The 18,692-nt window shown below is 44.4% G+C and overlaps 1 protein-coding gene across 1 annotated transcript in view; it reads right to left on the bottom strand.

The window, feature by feature from the left end:
* Nucleotides 1-18,692, bottom strand: part of NEB (nebulin) — a 163,301-nt gene that overhangs the window by 55,479 nt on the left and 89,130 nt on the right. The window contains exons 88-107 of the mRNA XM_054177633.1: nt 17,579-17,683; nt 17,377-17,481; nt 16,165-16,272; nt 15,362-15,475; nt 14,346-14,543; nt 13,016-13,120; nt 11,630-11,734; nt 10,455-10,562; nt 10,064-10,171; nt 8,792-8,899; nt 7,751-7,855; nt 7,554-7,658; nt 6,588-6,686; nt 6,011-6,121; nt 5,722-5,826; nt 4,933-5,037; nt 3,806-3,910; nt 2,594-2,698; nt 847-951; nt 33-137 (exon numbers count right to left, since the gene is read on the bottom strand). Of these exons, the coding sequence (XP_054033608.1) occupies nt 33-137; nt 847-951; nt 2,594-2,698; nt 3,806-3,910; nt 4,933-5,037; nt 5,722-5,826; nt 6,011-6,121; nt 6,588-6,686; nt 7,554-7,658; nt 7,751-7,855; nt 8,792-8,899; nt 10,064-10,171; nt 10,455-10,562; nt 11,630-11,734; nt 13,016-13,120; nt 14,346-14,543; nt 15,362-15,475; nt 16,165-16,272; nt 17,377-17,481; nt 17,579-17,683 (2,214 nt within the window). The remainder of the gene's footprint in view (nt 1-32; nt 138-846; nt 952-2,593; nt 2,699-3,805; nt 3,911-4,932; nt 5,038-5,721; nt 5,827-6,010; nt 6,122-6,587; nt 6,687-7,553; nt 7,659-7,750; nt 7,856-8,791; nt 8,900-10,063; nt 10,172-10,454; nt 10,563-11,629; nt 11,735-13,015; nt 13,121-14,345; nt 14,544-15,361; nt 15,476-16,164; nt 16,273-17,376; nt 17,482-17,578; nt 17,684-18,692) is intronic.

Here is an 18,692-nt window from a genome sequence, read left to right as displayed (position 1 = left end):
TTACTTACCAAAATTTAGACTGTTTTACTTACCCCACTGTAGAGCACCTTATTCTTTTCTGCCAGAGCAAAACTTGGAGTGTCCCATGCATAACAGCCAGTGCCCCTCAGCCATTCTAAGTCTTCTTTGTATTTAACCTTTAGAAAAGAAGTAGGATTCACTTTAAAGCAGCAGCAAGTGGTAGCTGATCAGTGCTGAAATGACACCTCCACACAAGGGGTAGCAGACAGAGATGCATCCATTATCATTCCATATAAAAGAAGTTACAGCTGCTCATACTTTCTGATGGACTCAGTTTATTCTCATATCTAATCTATCCCCAGCTACTGGATTTCCTGTGCTTCCTGTGTGAATTGACCAATGTTTCTGTGTTCAAAGCCAGGTTGGATGGGGCCTTGAGCAACCTGGTCTAGTGGAAGGCATCCCTGCCTATGGCAGGGGGGGGTTGGAAGTAGGTATCTTTAAGGTGTCTTCCAATCCAAACCATTCCACCAGTCTGTGAATTTTAAGAAACATTGATTCTTGTGCAATTAAGGGGTGGTTGTACATGTACAGATAGGCACAATAAAAGCTTGTTAAAGGGTTAACAAAGAAATCTAAGTAAATGCAACTGCAATGAATTGAGACTGTTCTGTCCATTTCCAAAGGAGGTGGGCAGCAATCTTAACCATTTTTTGCTCTGTCACTTCCCAGATCTGCCAGGTGAATCACCTTAAAAATTTCAGCTGCCTTCCATTTCTCAGGAAATAAAACTTGGTTGGGTTTATTTGTTTTTCTTTTCCCCCCACTTTGGAAACCTAATTCTAACTTCCAACATCTGACATCCAGGGAATTATTGGAACTCACATCACTGATAGCATCCGTGACTGCGCGATGATGGAAATGCTCCGGGCGGTCTGGGATTGATCTCCAGATTCCTAACTGGCTCATGTAATTTTCTTTATATTTCACCTACAAAGAAAATGGAAGAATGAATTAAAGCAATCACTTTGGCCACAGCACCCCCATGCAGAGCTACAGGCTGGGGTCAGAGTGGCTGGAGAGCTGCCAAACAGAGAGGGACCTGGGGGTGCTGATTGACAGCTGCCTAAACATGAGCCAGCAGTGTGCCCAGGTGGCCAAGAGGGCCAATGGCATCCTGGCCTGCGTCAGGAACAGTGTGGCCAGCAGGAGCAGGGAGGTCATTGTGCCCCTGTACTCTGCATTGGTTAGGCCACACCTTGAGTACTGTGTCCAGTTCTGGGCCCCTCAGTTTAGGAAGGACATCGAGACACTTGAAGGTGTCCAGAGAAGGGCAACAAGGCTGGGGAGAGGCCTTGAGCACAGCCCTGTGAGGAGAGGCTGAGGGAGCTGGGGTTGCTTAGCCTGGAGAAGAGAAAGATCAGAGGTGACCTCATTGCCCTCTACAACTACCTGAAAGGTGGTTGTAGACAGGAAGGGGTTGGTCTCTTCTCCCAGGCAACCAGCACCAGAACAAGGGGACACAGTCTCAAGCTGTGCCAGGGGAGGTTTAGACTCAAGGTGAGGAAAAGGTTCTTCACTGAGCGAGTCATTCGTCATTGGAATGTGCTGCCCAGGGAGGTGGTGGAGTCACCATCCCTGGAGGTGTTCAAGGGGAGATTGGACGTGGCACTTGGTGCCATGGTCTAGTTGTGAGGTCTGTTGGAACAGGTTGGACTTGATGATCCTTGGGGTCTCTTCCAACCTTAGTGACTATGATACTATGATGAAAGGACAGAACAGTCCAGACTGTTCAGTTTCAAGCTGTGCCAGGGGAAGTTTAGGCTGGAAGTGAGGGGCAAGTTCTTCACAGAAAGAGTAATTGGCCATTGGGATGTGCTGCCCAGGGAGGTGGTGGAGTCACCATCCCTGGAGGTGTTCAAAAAAGGTTTGGATGTGGCACTTGGAGCCATGGTTTTGTTGTCAGGAGGTGTTAGGTATTAGGTAATAGGTTGGACTTGATGATCTCTGAGGTCTTTTCCAACCTGGTTGATTCTATGATTGTCCCCCCTCTATTTGGCACTGGTGAGGCTGCACCTTGAATCCTGGGTTCATTTTGCCTCCTCACTCCAAGAAGGACATTGAGGGGCTGGAGCATGTTCAGAGAAAGGCAAAGAAGCTGGGGAAGGGTCTGGAGAACAGGGCTGGTGAGGAGCAGCTAAGGGAACTGGGATTGTTTAATCTGGATAAGAGGAGGCTGAGGGGAGACCTCCTTGCTCTCTCTACAGCTCCCTGAAAGGAGGTTGGAGTGAGGTGGGGGTTAGTCTGTTTTCCCTGTCACACCCTAGTATCAGGTGATAGAATGAAAGGAAATGATCTGAAATTGTGCCAGGGGAGGTATAGGTTGGACATGAGGAACAATTTCTTTGCTGCAAGGCATTGGAACAGGCTGCCCAGGGAGGCAGTGGAGTCATCATCCCTGGAGGTGTTCAAGCAAGGTGTGGATATGGCACTGTGGGACATGGTTTAATAGCTATGAAGATATTGGGTTGATGGCTGGACTTGGTGATCTTAGAAGTCTTTTCCAACCAAAGCAATAGCTCTATGAGTAAATGACAAAGTCTCCCCAGGAATGCCAGTGTTGCATACATACACTGCTAATGTCGTCGGTGACCTTCCGATGGTAGACAATGTCCAAAGCATCCTTCACTGTGTGGTATTTGCCCTTTGTGTTCTCAAAGGTTTCTTTGTAGCGCAGCTGGTAAGAAAAACACAGCAATATTTACAGTGATCTGTCAGGAATCATACATTTCCTACCCCTTAGCAAGGACATCCAGGGATGTGTTGCTGCCCCACACTCGAGTGCAAGCCCTGAGGAATCTTAAGGAGCTTTAATTGCCTGCAACCAACTGCAGCTTGACCAAGGCTTCTGATGAAAACTGGGCAGAAAAGGAGTTGGTACATTTAAAGCAATATTTCATCCTATCCACTTTCAAACTGAAGACTAAGGTAAAAACATCTATGTACTACAGGACTACTCTAAGATACTGAAAATGCCACTTCCATTTCCTGATCTGGAAGCAAGCAGGAGGATCATTCCAGCCTTTGGAGAAAGACGGTCCCAAGAGGACAGATTCAGCTGTGAACTAGGATGCTGCTTTGGAGTATTTTGAAGTCACTAAGAGAAGAGAAGTCACTAGAAGAAAACAGCAGCCTGGCACATATCCTTTCAGCAAAGGCCTCATGAGTGGCTAGAGTGCTCTTAGCCTTTGTCTTGAGTCACAAATCACTATTAAATACCTGAAGGAAAACCAAATTTCACCTTAGCAACCTTATGTGCAGCAGCTCAGACAATTTTTCCCTCCAATTTACTTCTAATTGAAACAAGGAGCCCACTCTCAGTGAGAGGCAAGTTTACTTCTAACCCAAAGCTGAGATGAATACAGTTGATAAAAGTTATTCTAGCCTGGCTCCAGCATCAGTCATTTTACTCCAGGCTCCACTAAAGGCAGATTTCATGTGTCAGCAAATGACTTAAAATCTTCTTGTTCATTTCCTTCATCCCATGGCAGGGAGGTTGGAGCACATGATCTCTATAAGGTCCCTTCCAACCTAAAGCCATTCTATGATTCTATGAATGAAGAATGAAAATGAATCATAATAAATGAAAAAGCATTGCAACGACATCAAAGTAAAACTTAATGATCTCCATAATATCAAATGGAAATGGGGTGACCCAGTTGATGACCCACACTGAGATATGGGCTCTTGGAGAAGCAGAACCTTCCCCAGGAGTCCTTTTTCCTCTTCTTTTCATAAGGAAAGCAAGCAAAAGCAGCAGTGAAAGCATTCATGGGCTACATACATCACTGGCATTCAGGTAGGCTCTCTTGGCTCTGATCAAGACTGGTGTGTCAGGGACAGGTGTGTATCTGTCCTTCATCTTCTCATACTGGGTTTTGTACTTTTTCTAAGAGAGAGAGAAAAAGGGGAAAAATCAGCTTTTCAATCTTAGAAGCATTTGCTAATCTGGTATTATGGTAACACCCAGGGATGCTACACCCAGTGAATAAAGTCATTCCTGCAAAGAGCTTCTTTGCTGAACTTCCTGAGGTTGGCTAGGGTCCACCTTTCCTGCCTGTCCAGGGCATGTCATTCTGACTTCTGCCAAAATATACCTATCATAATCAGTGTCCAGCCCTTGTTTGCCATAACTGAAATGTGAGGTACTGAAATTATTAGGTACTGGATATATGTCCCAGCTACTGTTTCCTTCAGATTTGGAATATGGAAATTAGCTTTCCACACAGTTTGGATACATTGAACTCAGTTTTGCTTCATCCCTGGGATTGTTGGCAGTTGGATGAGGCCTTGAGCAGCTGAGACTAGTTGAGAGGTGTCCCTGCCCATGGTGGGGAGGTTGGAGTAGTGAAGTCACCATCACTGGAGGTGTTTAAGAAGAGACTGGATGAGGCACTTGGTGCCATGGCTTAGTTGATGAGATGGTGTTGGGTGATAGGTTGGACTTGATGATCTCAAAAGTCTTTTCCAACCTGGTTAATTCTATTCTATTCTATTCCATTCCATTCCATTCCATTCCATTCCATTCCATTCTATTCTATTCTATTCTATTCCATTCCATTCTATTCCATTCCATTCCATTCCTAAGGTCCCTTCCAACCTAAGCCACTCCATGATTCCGTCAAAACTTTGAGAAACAAGTTCAGCTTCTTCAGACCTAGAGAGACCTGGTCTTGCAGCCAGCACAGCTTAGAGTCTGCAGACAAGCACTTAGGAATAGGTACCTTATAAAATACTAGAAGATATTAAAAAAACTGTACTCTTTCACCAAAACTTCTACAGGAAATGTGATAAGAGCATAATAGATACAAAGCTAAATGAAGGGTGAACAGATCTGAGCCTTGAAACTCTCACTACAGTTAGAAATGTAACTTGCAAACAGTTCACCAAACAAAAACCCCAATACCTTACCTCACTGATCATGTCCTTGACGTGCCTGGCATGTGATAAGGCTTGAGTCTGACTACCAGCATGATGGTGGGGTCTCTCTTTTGTGGCAAGTTCCACATACAAGTACTGCAGCCAGAAGAAAAGAAAAAAGAGAAAACCCCACACATTTCATTTAAGTTTTACTTTGTCTCCCTGAAAAATGATTGTAAGTAATTCCCAACCTATACAGAACCACAGAATTTACCCCAGGGAAAATGAAAGAGTCCTTTCCTCTTCCATACCATCTCACTTCATACTCTTGATATTCTCTAACTGCCAGTAACATCCTCATAAACCAAGAAGTCAAATGTTTGGGATATTAATGATCTCTCTGCCCTACATCCAGACCTAGGTTTAGATAAAAGCCTCCTGAAGGTTCATTTTTCTCTGATGAGTAAACAGGAAACTCCCACAAAATGGGTAGCTAATAACTCAGATAATGAACTACAATGTGAGTCATGAAATTACAGTGAATAAAGGTAGATGGACACACATATTTATTCCTCTGACAGTGGCAGTTTCAGACAATTTGAACTGAACCATAGCAGAGTTTGATGCTCTGTTTCAGATGGACGTAGCTGACCATGTCCATTCCACAGACAGGGTCAACATGAAAGCTTAAAGCCGCTTCAAAATGAGCAGCAGTCACTTAAACATCCTCTCTAAGAATTTGACATTAGTTTGAAATGGCCTGCCAAGATTTTGCTGTACTTAAAGAGTACATTAAGAGGGATTCCTTGACTAGGTTTGTTATCAGTACAAGTTTTTCACCTGGCTCTGTATCTTTTGTCCTTTCTTGGCTCTTAGGAAGTCAGGTGTGTCAAGGACAGAAGTGTATTTTGTCTTCAGCTCGTTGCCTGCAGCTCTGTAAACCAGCTGGGAAAAGACAAGTCCATGAATTATTTCCTCTGTTGCATACATTCATTTAAGAGCTGAACAATCACAGCTTTGCTATTCTAATATCTCATGTATTGCAGAAAAAAAACCCACAATGAAACACTGAGAGGGTCTGAGCTTAATTGTAGCTAACAAAGATGTACAGGAGTAATATGGAACTTACTTCACTCAAGTGGGTTTTCAGTTCCTGAACTGTTCTGTATCCAGGAGTATCCAACACCACTTTGTATTTAGGCAACATCTTCTTGGCAGTGTCAGTGTATATGTAATTAGACTGGAAAAGGGAAAAAAAAACAAAACAGATTATTTAGGAAGCTTTTACTCTTGGTAGTAAAGAAGATTTTAGAGTGAAATCTGACAGTGCTTTGAAACAACTAACTAGCTGCATGGCAAGAAATTCAGGCTGAAGTTTTCATTCATTTTCATGAGTTTTGGGTCAAACACTGGAACAGGCTGCCCAAGGAGGTGATGGAGTCACCATCCCTGGAGATGCTCAAAAGACAAGTAGATGCAGCACTTCAGGACATGGCCTAGTGGTCATGAAGGTGCTGGGTAGAAGGTTGGGCCTGATGAACTTACAAGTCTTCTCCAACCTTAATGATTCCCTGTTTCATGCATTTAACTTCTGGAAGTAAAGAAGTGTGTATATAAAGAGTACAAGTAAAGTGCTTTTGAGTAAAGAGTGTGTAAATAAATAACTCAATTGCAGCTTAATGTGGTTCTCAGGAGAAAAATCTTACCCAGAGCTTACGCAGGTGGCGAGCACGGACCATGTCAGGAGTATCATAGAGGAAGCAGCCCAAGCCCTTCAACCACCTGAGATCCTCCTTGTATTTAATCTATAAGGCAATTAGAAACAGTTAATTTTGGGGATAATTTCACTTATCAGTCCCTAAGCACAGTCCCAAAGCATTTATCTATTTCAAAATAGAATGCAAATGATAGAAGTCTTGAGGAGAAGGACTTGGGGGTGTCAGCTGATGAGAAACTCAACATGAGCCAGCAATGAGAGCTTACAGCCTGGAAGTCAACCATGTCCTGTGCTGCATGAAAAGCAGTGTGACCAGCAGGATGAGAGAGGTGATTCTGTCCCTCTAGTCTGCTCTCATGAGACCACACCTGCACTACTGTGTCCAGTTATGGCACCCCCCAGCACAAGAGGGACATGGAAATGTTGGAGCAGGTCCAGAGGACACAAAGATGAGCAGAAGGCTGGAGCAACTCCCCTGTGGGGACAGGCTGAGAGCTGGGGCTGTTCAGCCCAGAGAAGACTCCAGGGACATGATGGAGCAGCCTTCCACTATCTGAAGGGGGCTACAGGAGAGCTGGGGAGGGACTTTTGACAAGGGCTTACAGTAATAGAATAAGGGGCAATGGCTTTGAGGTGGAAGAGGGAAGATTTAGAAAGGAGGTTAGGAAGAAATTCTTTCCAGTGAGGGCAGTGAGACACTGGAAGTGGTTGCCCAGGTAGGTTGTGGATGTCCTCTCCCTGGAGGTCTTCAAGGCCAGGTTGGATGGGGCCTTGAGCAACCTGGGCTGGTGGGAGGTGACCCTGCCCATGGCAGGGGAGTTGGAACTAGGTGATCTTTAAGGTCCCTTCCAACCCAAACCATCCTATGATTTTCTGAAGCCAAATTCCACTTTCAATATAAAGGTACCAGGCCTGATGGGTTCAAACAGCAGGTACTGTACCAGAAGATGCTTACATCACTTGTGATGTCCCCAGCATAGCGGCAGTGCAACACCTGAGGAGTGAATGGCAAGGAGATCAAGTGTCCTTGCATCTTAAAGAAGTCTGACTTGTAGATCAGCTGGAAGACAAAACAAAAGCAGCATTTCACATGCTTGTTCATGCTGAATTGTTCTAAGCCTCTTCTGGTTCTTCTGTTAGAAAGACACTTACATCACTGACAGCTTCCTGGGTTGCTCTAACTTGACGGATTTCTGGGGTGTCTGGCGTGGTGTGGATCTTGTCCTTGTTCTTGTGGTATGTTGCCCGATACAACCTCTGTAGGAGAAGAGGAGACAGCATGCCTCACGTTAAAAACAACACAAGAAGCAGTTTGGCAGAGAGCTTCTCTCTCCTTCAAGAGCAGGCTTTATGCTAGGTGTTGTAGAACAAGCAAGAAAAGGGAAGCATTCTGTTGTGTAACCAGGTAAAGATCTTCCACAATTGTTTTGACAGCATCACCTCTAATGCATGCAGGATCTGAGACACTGGTCCTACAAACATGTAAACATGTGTGTTTGGGTTAGTCCTGTTGAAGATAATGCCTTCCAATACCTGAAGGGATCCTACAGGAAACCTGGAGAGGGACTTTGCATAAGGGTATCTAGCAACAGGACAAGGGAGAAGGTTTTGAACCTGAGGGAGAGTAGATTTAGACTGAATCTTAGGAAGAAGTTCTTCAATATGAGGGTGGTGAGACTTTGGACCAGGGAGGTTGTGGATGTCTCCTGTCTGGGGGTGTTCAAGGCTACGTTGGCCTTGAGCAGCCAAGTCTAGTTGAGAGGTATCCCTGCCCATGGCATGGAGGCTGGAGTAGATGGTCCCTTCCAACCTAAGCCATTCTGTGATTCTATGATCAAATAAATGAGTACATAAACATGAAACCTAAAAATATTTAGACCCAATGTCACAAAGGTAACATCCTTTCTACCCAGCTTTAATCAAATAGCAGCAGATCAGTAGTTAAACTCATCTACAATTCATCTTGTTACAGTAACATTTTTTTGCAGGATTACAGAAAGTGGAGAGCTATCAAAAACCTCAAACAACCAAACAGCTCAACTCCAAGATGGGATCAGTGATCCCTTGCCATTCTTGATGGGTGTTTGTTTAAATTGCTCTTCAAAGCCTCCAAGAGCAGAGATCCTACAGCCCCACTCTCCTATTTTGGGCACTACAAATACAACTGAAAGCAAACACAAGCCTTTACTGTACCTCATTAATGACTTGATTCACTTTCTTCACATTTTCAAACCCAACATCTTTAGGTCCCAGAGTATAGCCTTTAGCTTTCATGTGCTCATAGGCTTCTTTATATTTCAGCTATAAAAGGAACAAAAACATACAGAAACTTCATTTGTTTGTTATTCTGTTTGCCTTGCAGTTCTGACAGTAATTTCTGCTGTACAAAGAGACAGGGTTTTAGAGACAAACAGCTAAGATGTGGCTATGTCAGAGTTAAATAATTCCATCATCACTGTTTTTACCTTTATAAAGTGGCTCAAGAGTGATACTGCTTTAAATTTCCCTTGCATTTAATAAAAGACTCAGATCTGTCTGAGGAGATTCAGCTTTTTGATAGTAATTTATTCAGCTAATTCTTGGGGTTGGTAATACTTCAATTCTGTTAAGGCAAACATTATCAATGGTGGAGCCTGAGTGCAGGAACGAGACTTAATTGCGTTGACCAGACACCCATGGCACATCAGGCCTTGCCTGAGCTGTGTTGTAAGCAGACCTGTCTTCAGCCCTATCTCTGTCCTTATTTCCTGGATGGACATTAGTCCTGTCTTATCAGTAGCTTGTCTCTAGTCCTGGATCTCCTGGATTTACCTTGGACCTGTGTTGTAGGTAGCTTGTCTCTAATCTCTGCTCTGTTTCCCACAGCTCCTAGTTGATCCCCCTGGATGGATCTTGGCCCTGGTTCCTGGGCAATGGTATTAAACTAGAGCAGGGTAGATTTAGGTTGGACATTAGGAGGAAGCTCTTCACAGTGAGGGTGGTGAAATACTACAACAGGTTGCCCTGAGAGGTGGTTGAGCCCACATTTCTGAAGACATACACAGCTAAACTTGATGGGATCCTGATCAACCTGATCTAGTTGGAGATGCCCTTGCTCACTGCAAGGGGGTTGTACAAGATGACCTTTGAGGGACCCTTCCAATCCAATGCATTCTGTGATTCTGTGACTCCTCATCTTGTCTAGAATTGTTGATGCAACCTGTCCTCAGCACCCTGCTCTGCCCATCCCCATTCAGGTAGAGTGGGACTTCATCCTGGATGATGATGAGGTCACTGCCTATGTTGTCGTCACCCTCAGTTCCTGGCTCAGGCATCCACATGGAACTACCCCACTCCTTGTTGCTCTCTGACAAGCAATCTCTCATCTGAGCAATAACTACATCAAACACTTGTGTTCTCATACAGGATAGGCATTAAACATTCCCTTGCTGCTCAGGTTGTAGAAGGACCTAGCAGATTACTCACATCACTGCCAATGTACTGGACATGTTTTGCATGCTGGAAGCTGGGGGTGTCTGTGGGGAGGCTGTATCCAGTGGGGAGAGCATTCACACCAGCCCAGCGGTACAGATTCTGCAAGAGAAGAGAGAAAGAGAGAGCATGTGTCAGCTGGGGGTGACATTTGAGAGCTTTCCTTAGCTGCATCAGAAACATCTTCATGGCAACTGGCAAAAGATTTTCCCCCCTGTCTGCATTTTAATGCAGAGCGTAGATGAAATGAGGACTTCTCCCACTTTGATTTTGGATCAGGGACATCTGCATTCTATATCTGAAGAGTTAAAGACAGACATGAACTTGAAGAGGATCTGTTCTTTGTACATCAGAACCTCTGTGACCCCAAAAGTGTCATACTTACCTCACTCTGTATTTTGTTTGCATTGTATGCCCGCTCCAAATCCACTGTTTTATCAGTAGGAATCACTTTGCCTTTAACATTGTGCTGATATTCGCTACGGTACACAGCCTGGGGAGAGGAAAAGAAGGAGTCATGAGAGGAGAGTCACAGCTCTGCTGTTCTCTCACAGGGTCTATTGTTTGCTTACACACAGGAATCTCTCCTGGGGATGAAGTTTTTCAGTCTTCAGGCAGTTAATGATTTTAGTGAAAGGCTGGGGACTGAGCTGCTGGAGAACAACTCTAGAGAAAAGGACCTGGGAGTCCTGGTGGACAACAGGACGACCACGAGCCAGCAATGTGCCCTTGTGGCCAAGAAGGCCAATGGCATTCTGGAGTGTATCACAAGGGGAGTAGCTGGTAGGTCAAGAGAGGTTCTCCTCCCCTCCTACTCTGCCCTGATGAGGCCTGCATCTGGAATATTGTGTCCAGTTCTGGGCCCCTCTCTTCAATAAGGGCCTCAGGGAACTGCTTGAACGAGTCCAGCGCAGAGCCACAAAGACATTGAAGGGAGTGGAACATCTCCCTGTGAGAAAAGGCTGAGGGAGCTGGGGCTCTGCAGCTTGGAGCAGAGGAGCCTGAGGGGTGACCTCAGTCATGTTTATAAATGTGTGAAGGGCAGTGGTGGGAGGATGGAGCCAGGCTCTGCTCAGTCCAGTGACAGCACAAGGGGCAATGGGTGCAAGTTGAAGCAAAGGAGATTCCATGGGAACATAAGGAAAAATATTTTCACTGTGAGAGTGACAGAACCCTGGAGCAGGCTGCTCAGAGAGGTTGTGGAGCCTCCTTCTCTGGAGACATTCAAAACTTTCCTGGATGTGTTCCTGTGAGACCTGCTCTAGGTGATCCTGCTCTGGCAGGAGGTTGAACTGGATGACCTTTTGAGGTTCATTCCAGCCCCTAATATTCTCTAATTCTGTATAAACTTATCTTTTTAGATATCACTAAGCCTGTAAAGATATAGATTGCATATAAAGAGATATACTTCACTGATATCTCAGCCAAGGCATAGGGAATGTGTTACAGATAACCAGACATAATTATTAAACTGAAATGATTTTTTAAAGTCACATTTCTAGAACTTGTGTGGTCATGGCAGGTGCAATACTGGGGGTGAAAGGTGATACAGACACTTACTTCACTTAGATTCAAGCCACTGAGAACATTCTGGACATAGACAGGAGTGTCCACAACCGTGGTGAACTTACTCTTCATTTTTTCTGCTTTAGATTTGTACTTAATCTGTAGAGAAAAATTGAAGAGCTTTAATTAGTCAGGCCAGTCATTAGTAAGCTAATAAATTCAATTACCCTGCTTTCTATTGATGTTGTTACTGAACTATTCTATTAGTGAACCAGCATTTAAACAGAGAGTGTATTGAAATTCTGGCTAAATAAATGATCATGGCATTGCTTTCTATCTACTATCTATTTCTACTGTCAGCTATTACTCATTAGATAAGAGGAGCTGATAAGTTTTATCAAGGACTGCTAGGAAATGTCAATACTCATTCACAGAACAGACATAGCAACCACAGGATGAGTGCTCAATGAGGGAACACACATTCTCAACCCCCAGGATGGATACTCTCCTGTTTTAATGCCTTCACCCCAAACTAAGGATGTGCCATAAGATCTTCACAGTAGAAGAAGAAATCTTAACATCAACATCAAAGTATTTTTTGATGTGAACTCTGCATCATTTCTGCTTTACTTAAAATAATTTTCTTTCAGAACCCTTGAAGTGCTTCTCTGAGAAGACAAGTATTTAAACATATGAGGTGTGTTCAGAAGAGTGTGGCCAGCAGCTCAAGGGAGACAACCCTCTACTCTGCCACAGATTGACCACATCAGGTGTATTGTGGCCTGTTCTGGGCTCCCCAGTTCAAGAGGGCCCAGAATAGACTAGAGAGCCCAATGGAGGTCATGAGCATGATGAAGGGACTGGAACAGCTGTCTGATGAGGAAAGGCTGAGAGACCTGGGGCTGTTTAACCTGGAGAAGAGCAGCCTGAGAGGAGTTCTTATTAATATTTACAAATAACTGAGGGGTGGGTGTCAAAGAAGGAGGGGCCAGGATTTTTTTTATGGTGTCCTGTGATAGGACAAGGGCCAATAGGCACAAACTGGAACCCAGGAAGTTCCACCTCAATATGAGGAAAAACTTTGCTGTGAAGGTGCTGGAGCCCTGGAGCAGGCTGCCCAGAGAGGTTGTAGAGTCTCCATCTCTGGAGACTTTTAAGACCCATCTGGATGTGTTCCTGTGTGACCTGCCCTAGGTGACCCTGCTCTGGCAGGGCTGCTGGACTGGATGATCTCTGGAGGTCCGTTCTAATCCCTATGATTCCATGAATATGCTTGATGCTTTCCAGAAAAGGATGTTTAAACACTCATACAGGAGAACTTCAGCAGAGCAGGATACATACCATTTCTCAGATTACACCTGGCCTAGGACAAAGCTCCTCCACCCTTTTACTACAATGGAGCGAATACAGCTAAGAAGTAAACCCTGCTCATCCACTCACGTCACTGCGCAGATCATAGGCGTGCTTGGCATGGAGTATCTCTGGAGTGTCCCAAACAAAGCAGCCAATGCCTTTCAGCCAGTTCAGATCATCCTTGTACACCACCTAAGGGATCAGAGCAAAGAAGCAAGCTGTAAGATTCACTGCTAAGCTCTAACCTCTTATTGCTAACTGAAGCAATCTGTAATCTCTTCCTGCTAAACGCAGTCTGAAACGCAGCTGCCAAGCGAGGGCAAGCAAGGTTAGCACTGTTGTAACTTTTTATTGCCTTAAGAAAATCAAAACTATTCAGTTTGGCTAATAAAAATCAAAACAATGTTTTGCCAGAAGACTATTTGCATATCCTGCTGGGCAATGATTAATTGATGGCCTTCTGTGTGACCTGTGCTAGATTCTATGGTCCTGCTCTGGCAGAGGGGCTGGAGTTGATGATCATCGAGGGTCCCTTCCAGCCCCTAACATCCTGCGACCCTGTGATTCTTCTGGGATGACTTATGCAGGGCAAGTGTGCAGAAGCTTTGCACTGCCAGGATTTTATCAGACTTAACAAGTTTCTACCACCATGAAAGTGGTGAGACACTGGAACAGGTTGCTCAGGGAGGTAGTAGAAGCCCCATCCCTGGAAGTTTTTAAGGCCAAGCTGGATGTGGCTCTGAGCAACCTGATCTAGTGTGAGGTGTCCCTGCCCATGGCAAGGGGGTTGGAGCTAGAAGACCCTTGAGGTCCCTTCCAGCCCTGACAATTCTATTATTCTACATCTTATTCAACAAGAGACTGGATGAGGCACTTGGTGCCATGGTTTAGTTGATTAGATAGTGTTGGGTGATAGGCTGGACTTGATGATCTCAAAGGTCTTTTCCAACCTGGTTAATTCTATTCTATTCTATGCTATGCTATGCTATGCTATGCTATGCTATGCTATGCTATGCTATTCTATTCTATTCTATTCTATTCTATTCTATTCTATTCTATTCTATTCCATAGAATAGAATAGAATGGAATAGAATAGAATAGAATAGAATACATAGAATAAACCAGGTTGGAATTCTATTCTATTCTATTCTATTCTAAAATAGGGACAATTTTCAGATGGGGTGGCTGAACTGGTAGAACCCAGTGCTCTCACTGACAACACTGAAGTGACTCAAACCAAGCCACATCTCCACACACAAGCATTAAGAAAACAAAATCCAGAGGCTGCTTAGGAGCGCATAATACAACAGATCCAAGTGGCAACTTCAGAGAGCTCCAACGAAGTGTTTGCTAAAACCAGGCCATGAGAGCATGATTCTTTCCAGGTGAGCCAAGGACACAGAAGTTAGGAACTCACATCACTGAGCTGATCTGTCACTTTCCTGACATGGGCATTGATCTGGAGATCTGGCAGACAGATCCACTCATGGAGATGCGTGCGGTAGTCAACTTCACTGATCTTCTTCTGGGCATCCTTAGCAGAAATTATGTCTACCATGTCTGGAATGATGTGGATTTTGGCCTTGTTCTTTTCATAGGTTTCCTTGTAGAGACGCTGCAGAGTGAAAGCAGTAGGTTAATAAGACTGACAAAGAGGCTGAAGCAGATCAGTTTGAAGCAAAATGATCAATTATTTTCATGGGGTGGTAGCGGGAGAGCAATCACTTTGGCTGTGGTCAGCCTGGAGAAGAGAAGGCTCTAGGGATACATTTCAGTATCTGAAAGCACCTACAGGAAAGCTGGGGATGGATTGTTTAGAAGGGCTTGTAGTGATAGGATGAGGGGCAGTGGTTTGAAACTACAGCAAGGCAGATTCAAACTGGGTGTCAGGAGGAAGTTCTTCACAATAAGGGTGGTGAGACACTGGAACAGGTTGCCCAGGGATGTGGTTGAGGCCCCATCCTTGGAGACATTCAAGATCAGACTCAATGTGGCCTTAGGCAGCCTGATCTAGTTGAAGGTGTCCCTGCTGGCTGCAGGAGTGTTGAACAAGATAACCTTTGAGGGTCCCTTCCAACCAAATGCAAACTGTGCATGTCTGAAAATTTACATCTTGCCTGCTCTAAAAACAATTTGCAGAACTTTACCTAGGGTGGTAAAGTCTGATCTGTGAAATTTTCATTGCACTGCTGTGTTAGAAGCAGGTAGACTCTGTAGTGCTCCATTTTAGACACAAAGATGTGACACTAAGGGTTTAGCCACACAGGGAACTTAACAGTTGAGCTTGAAAAGGCATTTGTAGGTGTGCTATAGGATTCAGCAAATGCTGAGCACCATCAGATGGATGTGGAAGGGTAGTGTCTGGATGGATCTGGATTCTCCTGAGAGAAGAGACCTGGCTTTAACAGGAGACACAGAGCAGCAAACACTTACATCAATATTAAGCTTTCCAACTTGAAGGCACCTTGCTGTGTTGGGGTCATCCTCAACACCTCTGGGCAGTGTGTAGAGTGCTTTAAACTTGTCGTATTCTTCTCGGTATTTTACCTAAGCAGGTGCAAAGAAAAGCAAGCAGACATCAATGAGTCAACTGTTAAATGTTGGATCAAAACTTAATCAAGTAACCAAAATTTGTACTAGAGTCCAACAGCAGACAAAAGACTTTGAAGCAGTATCTTGGGTTTCCATTTTGTTTTAAATAGTAAAGCAAGAGAATCTTAACTATCCTGCTATCAAAATAACAACAGCTGACCAGAAAGCTTCAGAATTAAATAGATGCAGAAGTTGTTATTTATTGTGCCAGCAATCCCATTTAAAGCTATCCATGAAGAGAGTGACCTCTCACAAGCCTCAGTTCAGTCAAGCATAAGATTATGTTTTTCAGTACTCAGTAAAACATCATTTAAAGCCATCCAGTGTTTTTTCTGACCTGGCTGCTTATGCAATTTAGACTCAACCCCCAAGCCCCCCAAATCACTAATTAGACATTTTGAAGACAGTTTCTACTACTATAAAATGTGGTGGTTGGTTTTTAATGACAAGCAGCAGCAAAGGGGCTGTTATCCAAAAAGATTACCACAGAACACTGATCATGCACATGTACACATCTAAGTTAAAACAGAAGATCAATAAAAAGAGCCTTTATTGTTCCTATAGTATATGCAAGGCATGATGGATTTCCTTGCTGGAATTGATGATCTGGTTTAAAAAGCCAAGAAAGTACTTGATCCACTTACAATGCTAGCGTTGTGCTTCAGTTCTTTTGCACGTGCCAGGGGTACAGCATCAGAGGGCAACATATAGCTAGTGGCTTTCACTTTGTCCCAGGCTTTTTTGTAGAGGTTCTGTGAGGAAATAGAAAGTCTCTGTGAGTGAAAAAAACTCTTCTCCTGGGTAATGACCAAAGATCAACAGAAATCAAAAGCCCTTTGGGTTTTATACAAGTTGTCCATGAGCCAGCGATGTGCCCTTGGGGCCAAGAAGGCCAATGGATCCCTGCGGTGCACTCTGAAGAGAGTGGCCAGCAGCTCAAGGGAGGCTCTCTGCTTCCTTCACTCTGGCATGGTGAGACCACATCTAGAGAATTGTGGACAGTTCTGGGCTGCCCAGTTCAAAAGGGACAGGGATACACACTAGAGTGTCCAATGGAGGCTATGAGGATGATGAAGGGACTGGAACAACATCTGTCTGATGAGGAAAGGCTAAGAGAGCTGAGGCTGTTTAGTCTGGAGAGTAGAAAGCTGAGAAGGGATCTTATTCATGTCTATAAATATCTGAAGGGTGAGTGTCAAGAAGAAGGGGCCAGTCTCTTTTCAATGGTGTCTTGTGATAGGACAAGAGGCAATGGATATAAAGTGGAACACAGGAAGTTCTACCTCAACAGGAGGAGAAACTTCTTTGCTGTGAAGGTGTTGGAGCCCTAGAGTAGGCTGCCAAGAGAGGTTGTAGGATCTCCTTTTCTGGAGACCTTCAAAACACATCTGGATGTATTCCTGTGGGACCTGCCCTAGGTGATCCTGCTCTGGAAGGGCTGTTGGACTGGATGATCTCTGGAGGTCCCTTCTAATCCCTACCATTCCATGATTCTATTAGACACTGAAACTTTTACTTAATACCAGGAGCCTGTACTTCAGTGCAGGGTGACAAAAATGCCTTCTAACTCCTCACATGCATTCTCATGCAAGGTCCCAGTTTTGTTCAGGTGCATTTTTTCTTCAAGGAATCCATTCATTAATGCATGTAGTTGGACAAGGCTGGGACTGCAGATGAAAATCTGCCTTCTGCCTGAAATACAGCATCTCCTCCACAGTCAAGGTGGATACCACTGCCTTTGGTGTGTTCCACATTTGGATGTTAATCATCAAACAGTGATCAAACAAAAATCAACCAAAACCCTGACACAGTAGCACCTGGAAAGGAAAGAAAAAAATCATTGTAGAAACACTTACATTGCTGAAGAGATGTTTCAAACTTTGAACTCTTTCAGAATCCACTGTCTCAGCCACAGGTGTGTACTTGTCTTTATTTTTGTGATAATCCTCCTTGTATTTCACCTGGGAAATGAAAAGGACAGATTTAGTTAACTTGCTTGAGTTCTTAGGAGGAGCAGAAGGAAAAGCCCGAGTGGAAGCAAGAAGTAGGGAGACTCACATCGCTGGCATTGATAGCGCTCTGCACTGCAGTCACATAGACAGGGGTGTCGGTAACAACACCAAAGTTCTGGAAATTCTCTTTTCCTGCAGCTGTGTATTTTATCTAAGGACACAAAACCAAACCAAAAGGTTAATGCAGAAAAATTAAAAACATTGAAGATCAGACAGACATTCAAGATCAGACTTGATGTGGTCCCAGGAGCTAGTAGAGGTTGTCCCTGCTGACTGCAGGGGGGTGGGACAAGATGACCTTTGGAGGTCCCTTCCAACCCAATGCAATCTGTGAATCTCTGAATATGAGCAAGAAATTCCCTGCCAGCTTCCCTTAGAATCAGTTCTGGACAACTGAAGCTGAGGATTACAGCCCAGTTAAGATAAAAGTGACAGGCCATAGAAGAGAAATACTTAATATACAGCCAAGGAACTAAGGGATAAAGAAAACTGCACATCACTTTGTAGCAGCTGCTAGGCCAGGACTACAGGCAGCAAGGCAAGAGACATTATTTCCCCGCCATAAATGCCTCCTCATTGAGGTATCTTGTGCACAGGGTGGCATACAGAAAGGCAAAGTGTTATCTTCTCACTGTTAGAAGCCACAGCTCCACTGTCCTTCCATACCTCTAAGCTTTCTGCACTTTCAAGAAGAAAAGTGATCATGCCTCTACAGGCAAAAGTGGAAGAGTGAACAATGTATTTCTGATGTCATAGAAATGACTTTGTTCTGCTTGGTCAGTCCCAGGGAATCATAAATAGAAGAAAAAAAGTCTTCAACCTAGAAAATATTTACTTATTGGAGGAATAGACATGAGCCAGCAATGGGCACTTGCAGCCCTGAAGGCCAGTGGCAGACTGGGCTGCATCAAAAGAAGTGTGCCCAGCAGATGAAGAGAGGTGATTCTGCCACTCTGCCCTGGTGAGACCTCATCTGGTGTGCTGAAGCAGGTCCAGAGGAGGGCCTCAAAAATGATCAGAGGGTTGGAGCACTTCTCCTACAAAGGCAGGCTGGAAGAACTGTGGCTGTTCAGTCTGGAGAAGAGAAGGCTGCAGGGAGACCTTAAAGCTACATTTTAGTGTCTAAAGGGGCCCTACAGGAAGGCTGAGGAGAGCCTGTG

The sequence above is a fragment of the Dryobates pubescens genome, chromosome 2, assembly GCF_014839835.1.
Source record: "Dryobates pubescens isolate bDryPub1 chromosome 2, bDryPub1.pri, whole genome shotgun sequence".
Taxonomy (NCBI): Eukaryota; Metazoa; Chordata; class Aves; order Piciformes; family Picidae; genus Dryobates; species Dryobates pubescens.
The sequence above is the reverse complement of the archived record's forward strand: the minus strand, read 5'-3'. Positions and strand labels throughout refer to the sequence as shown.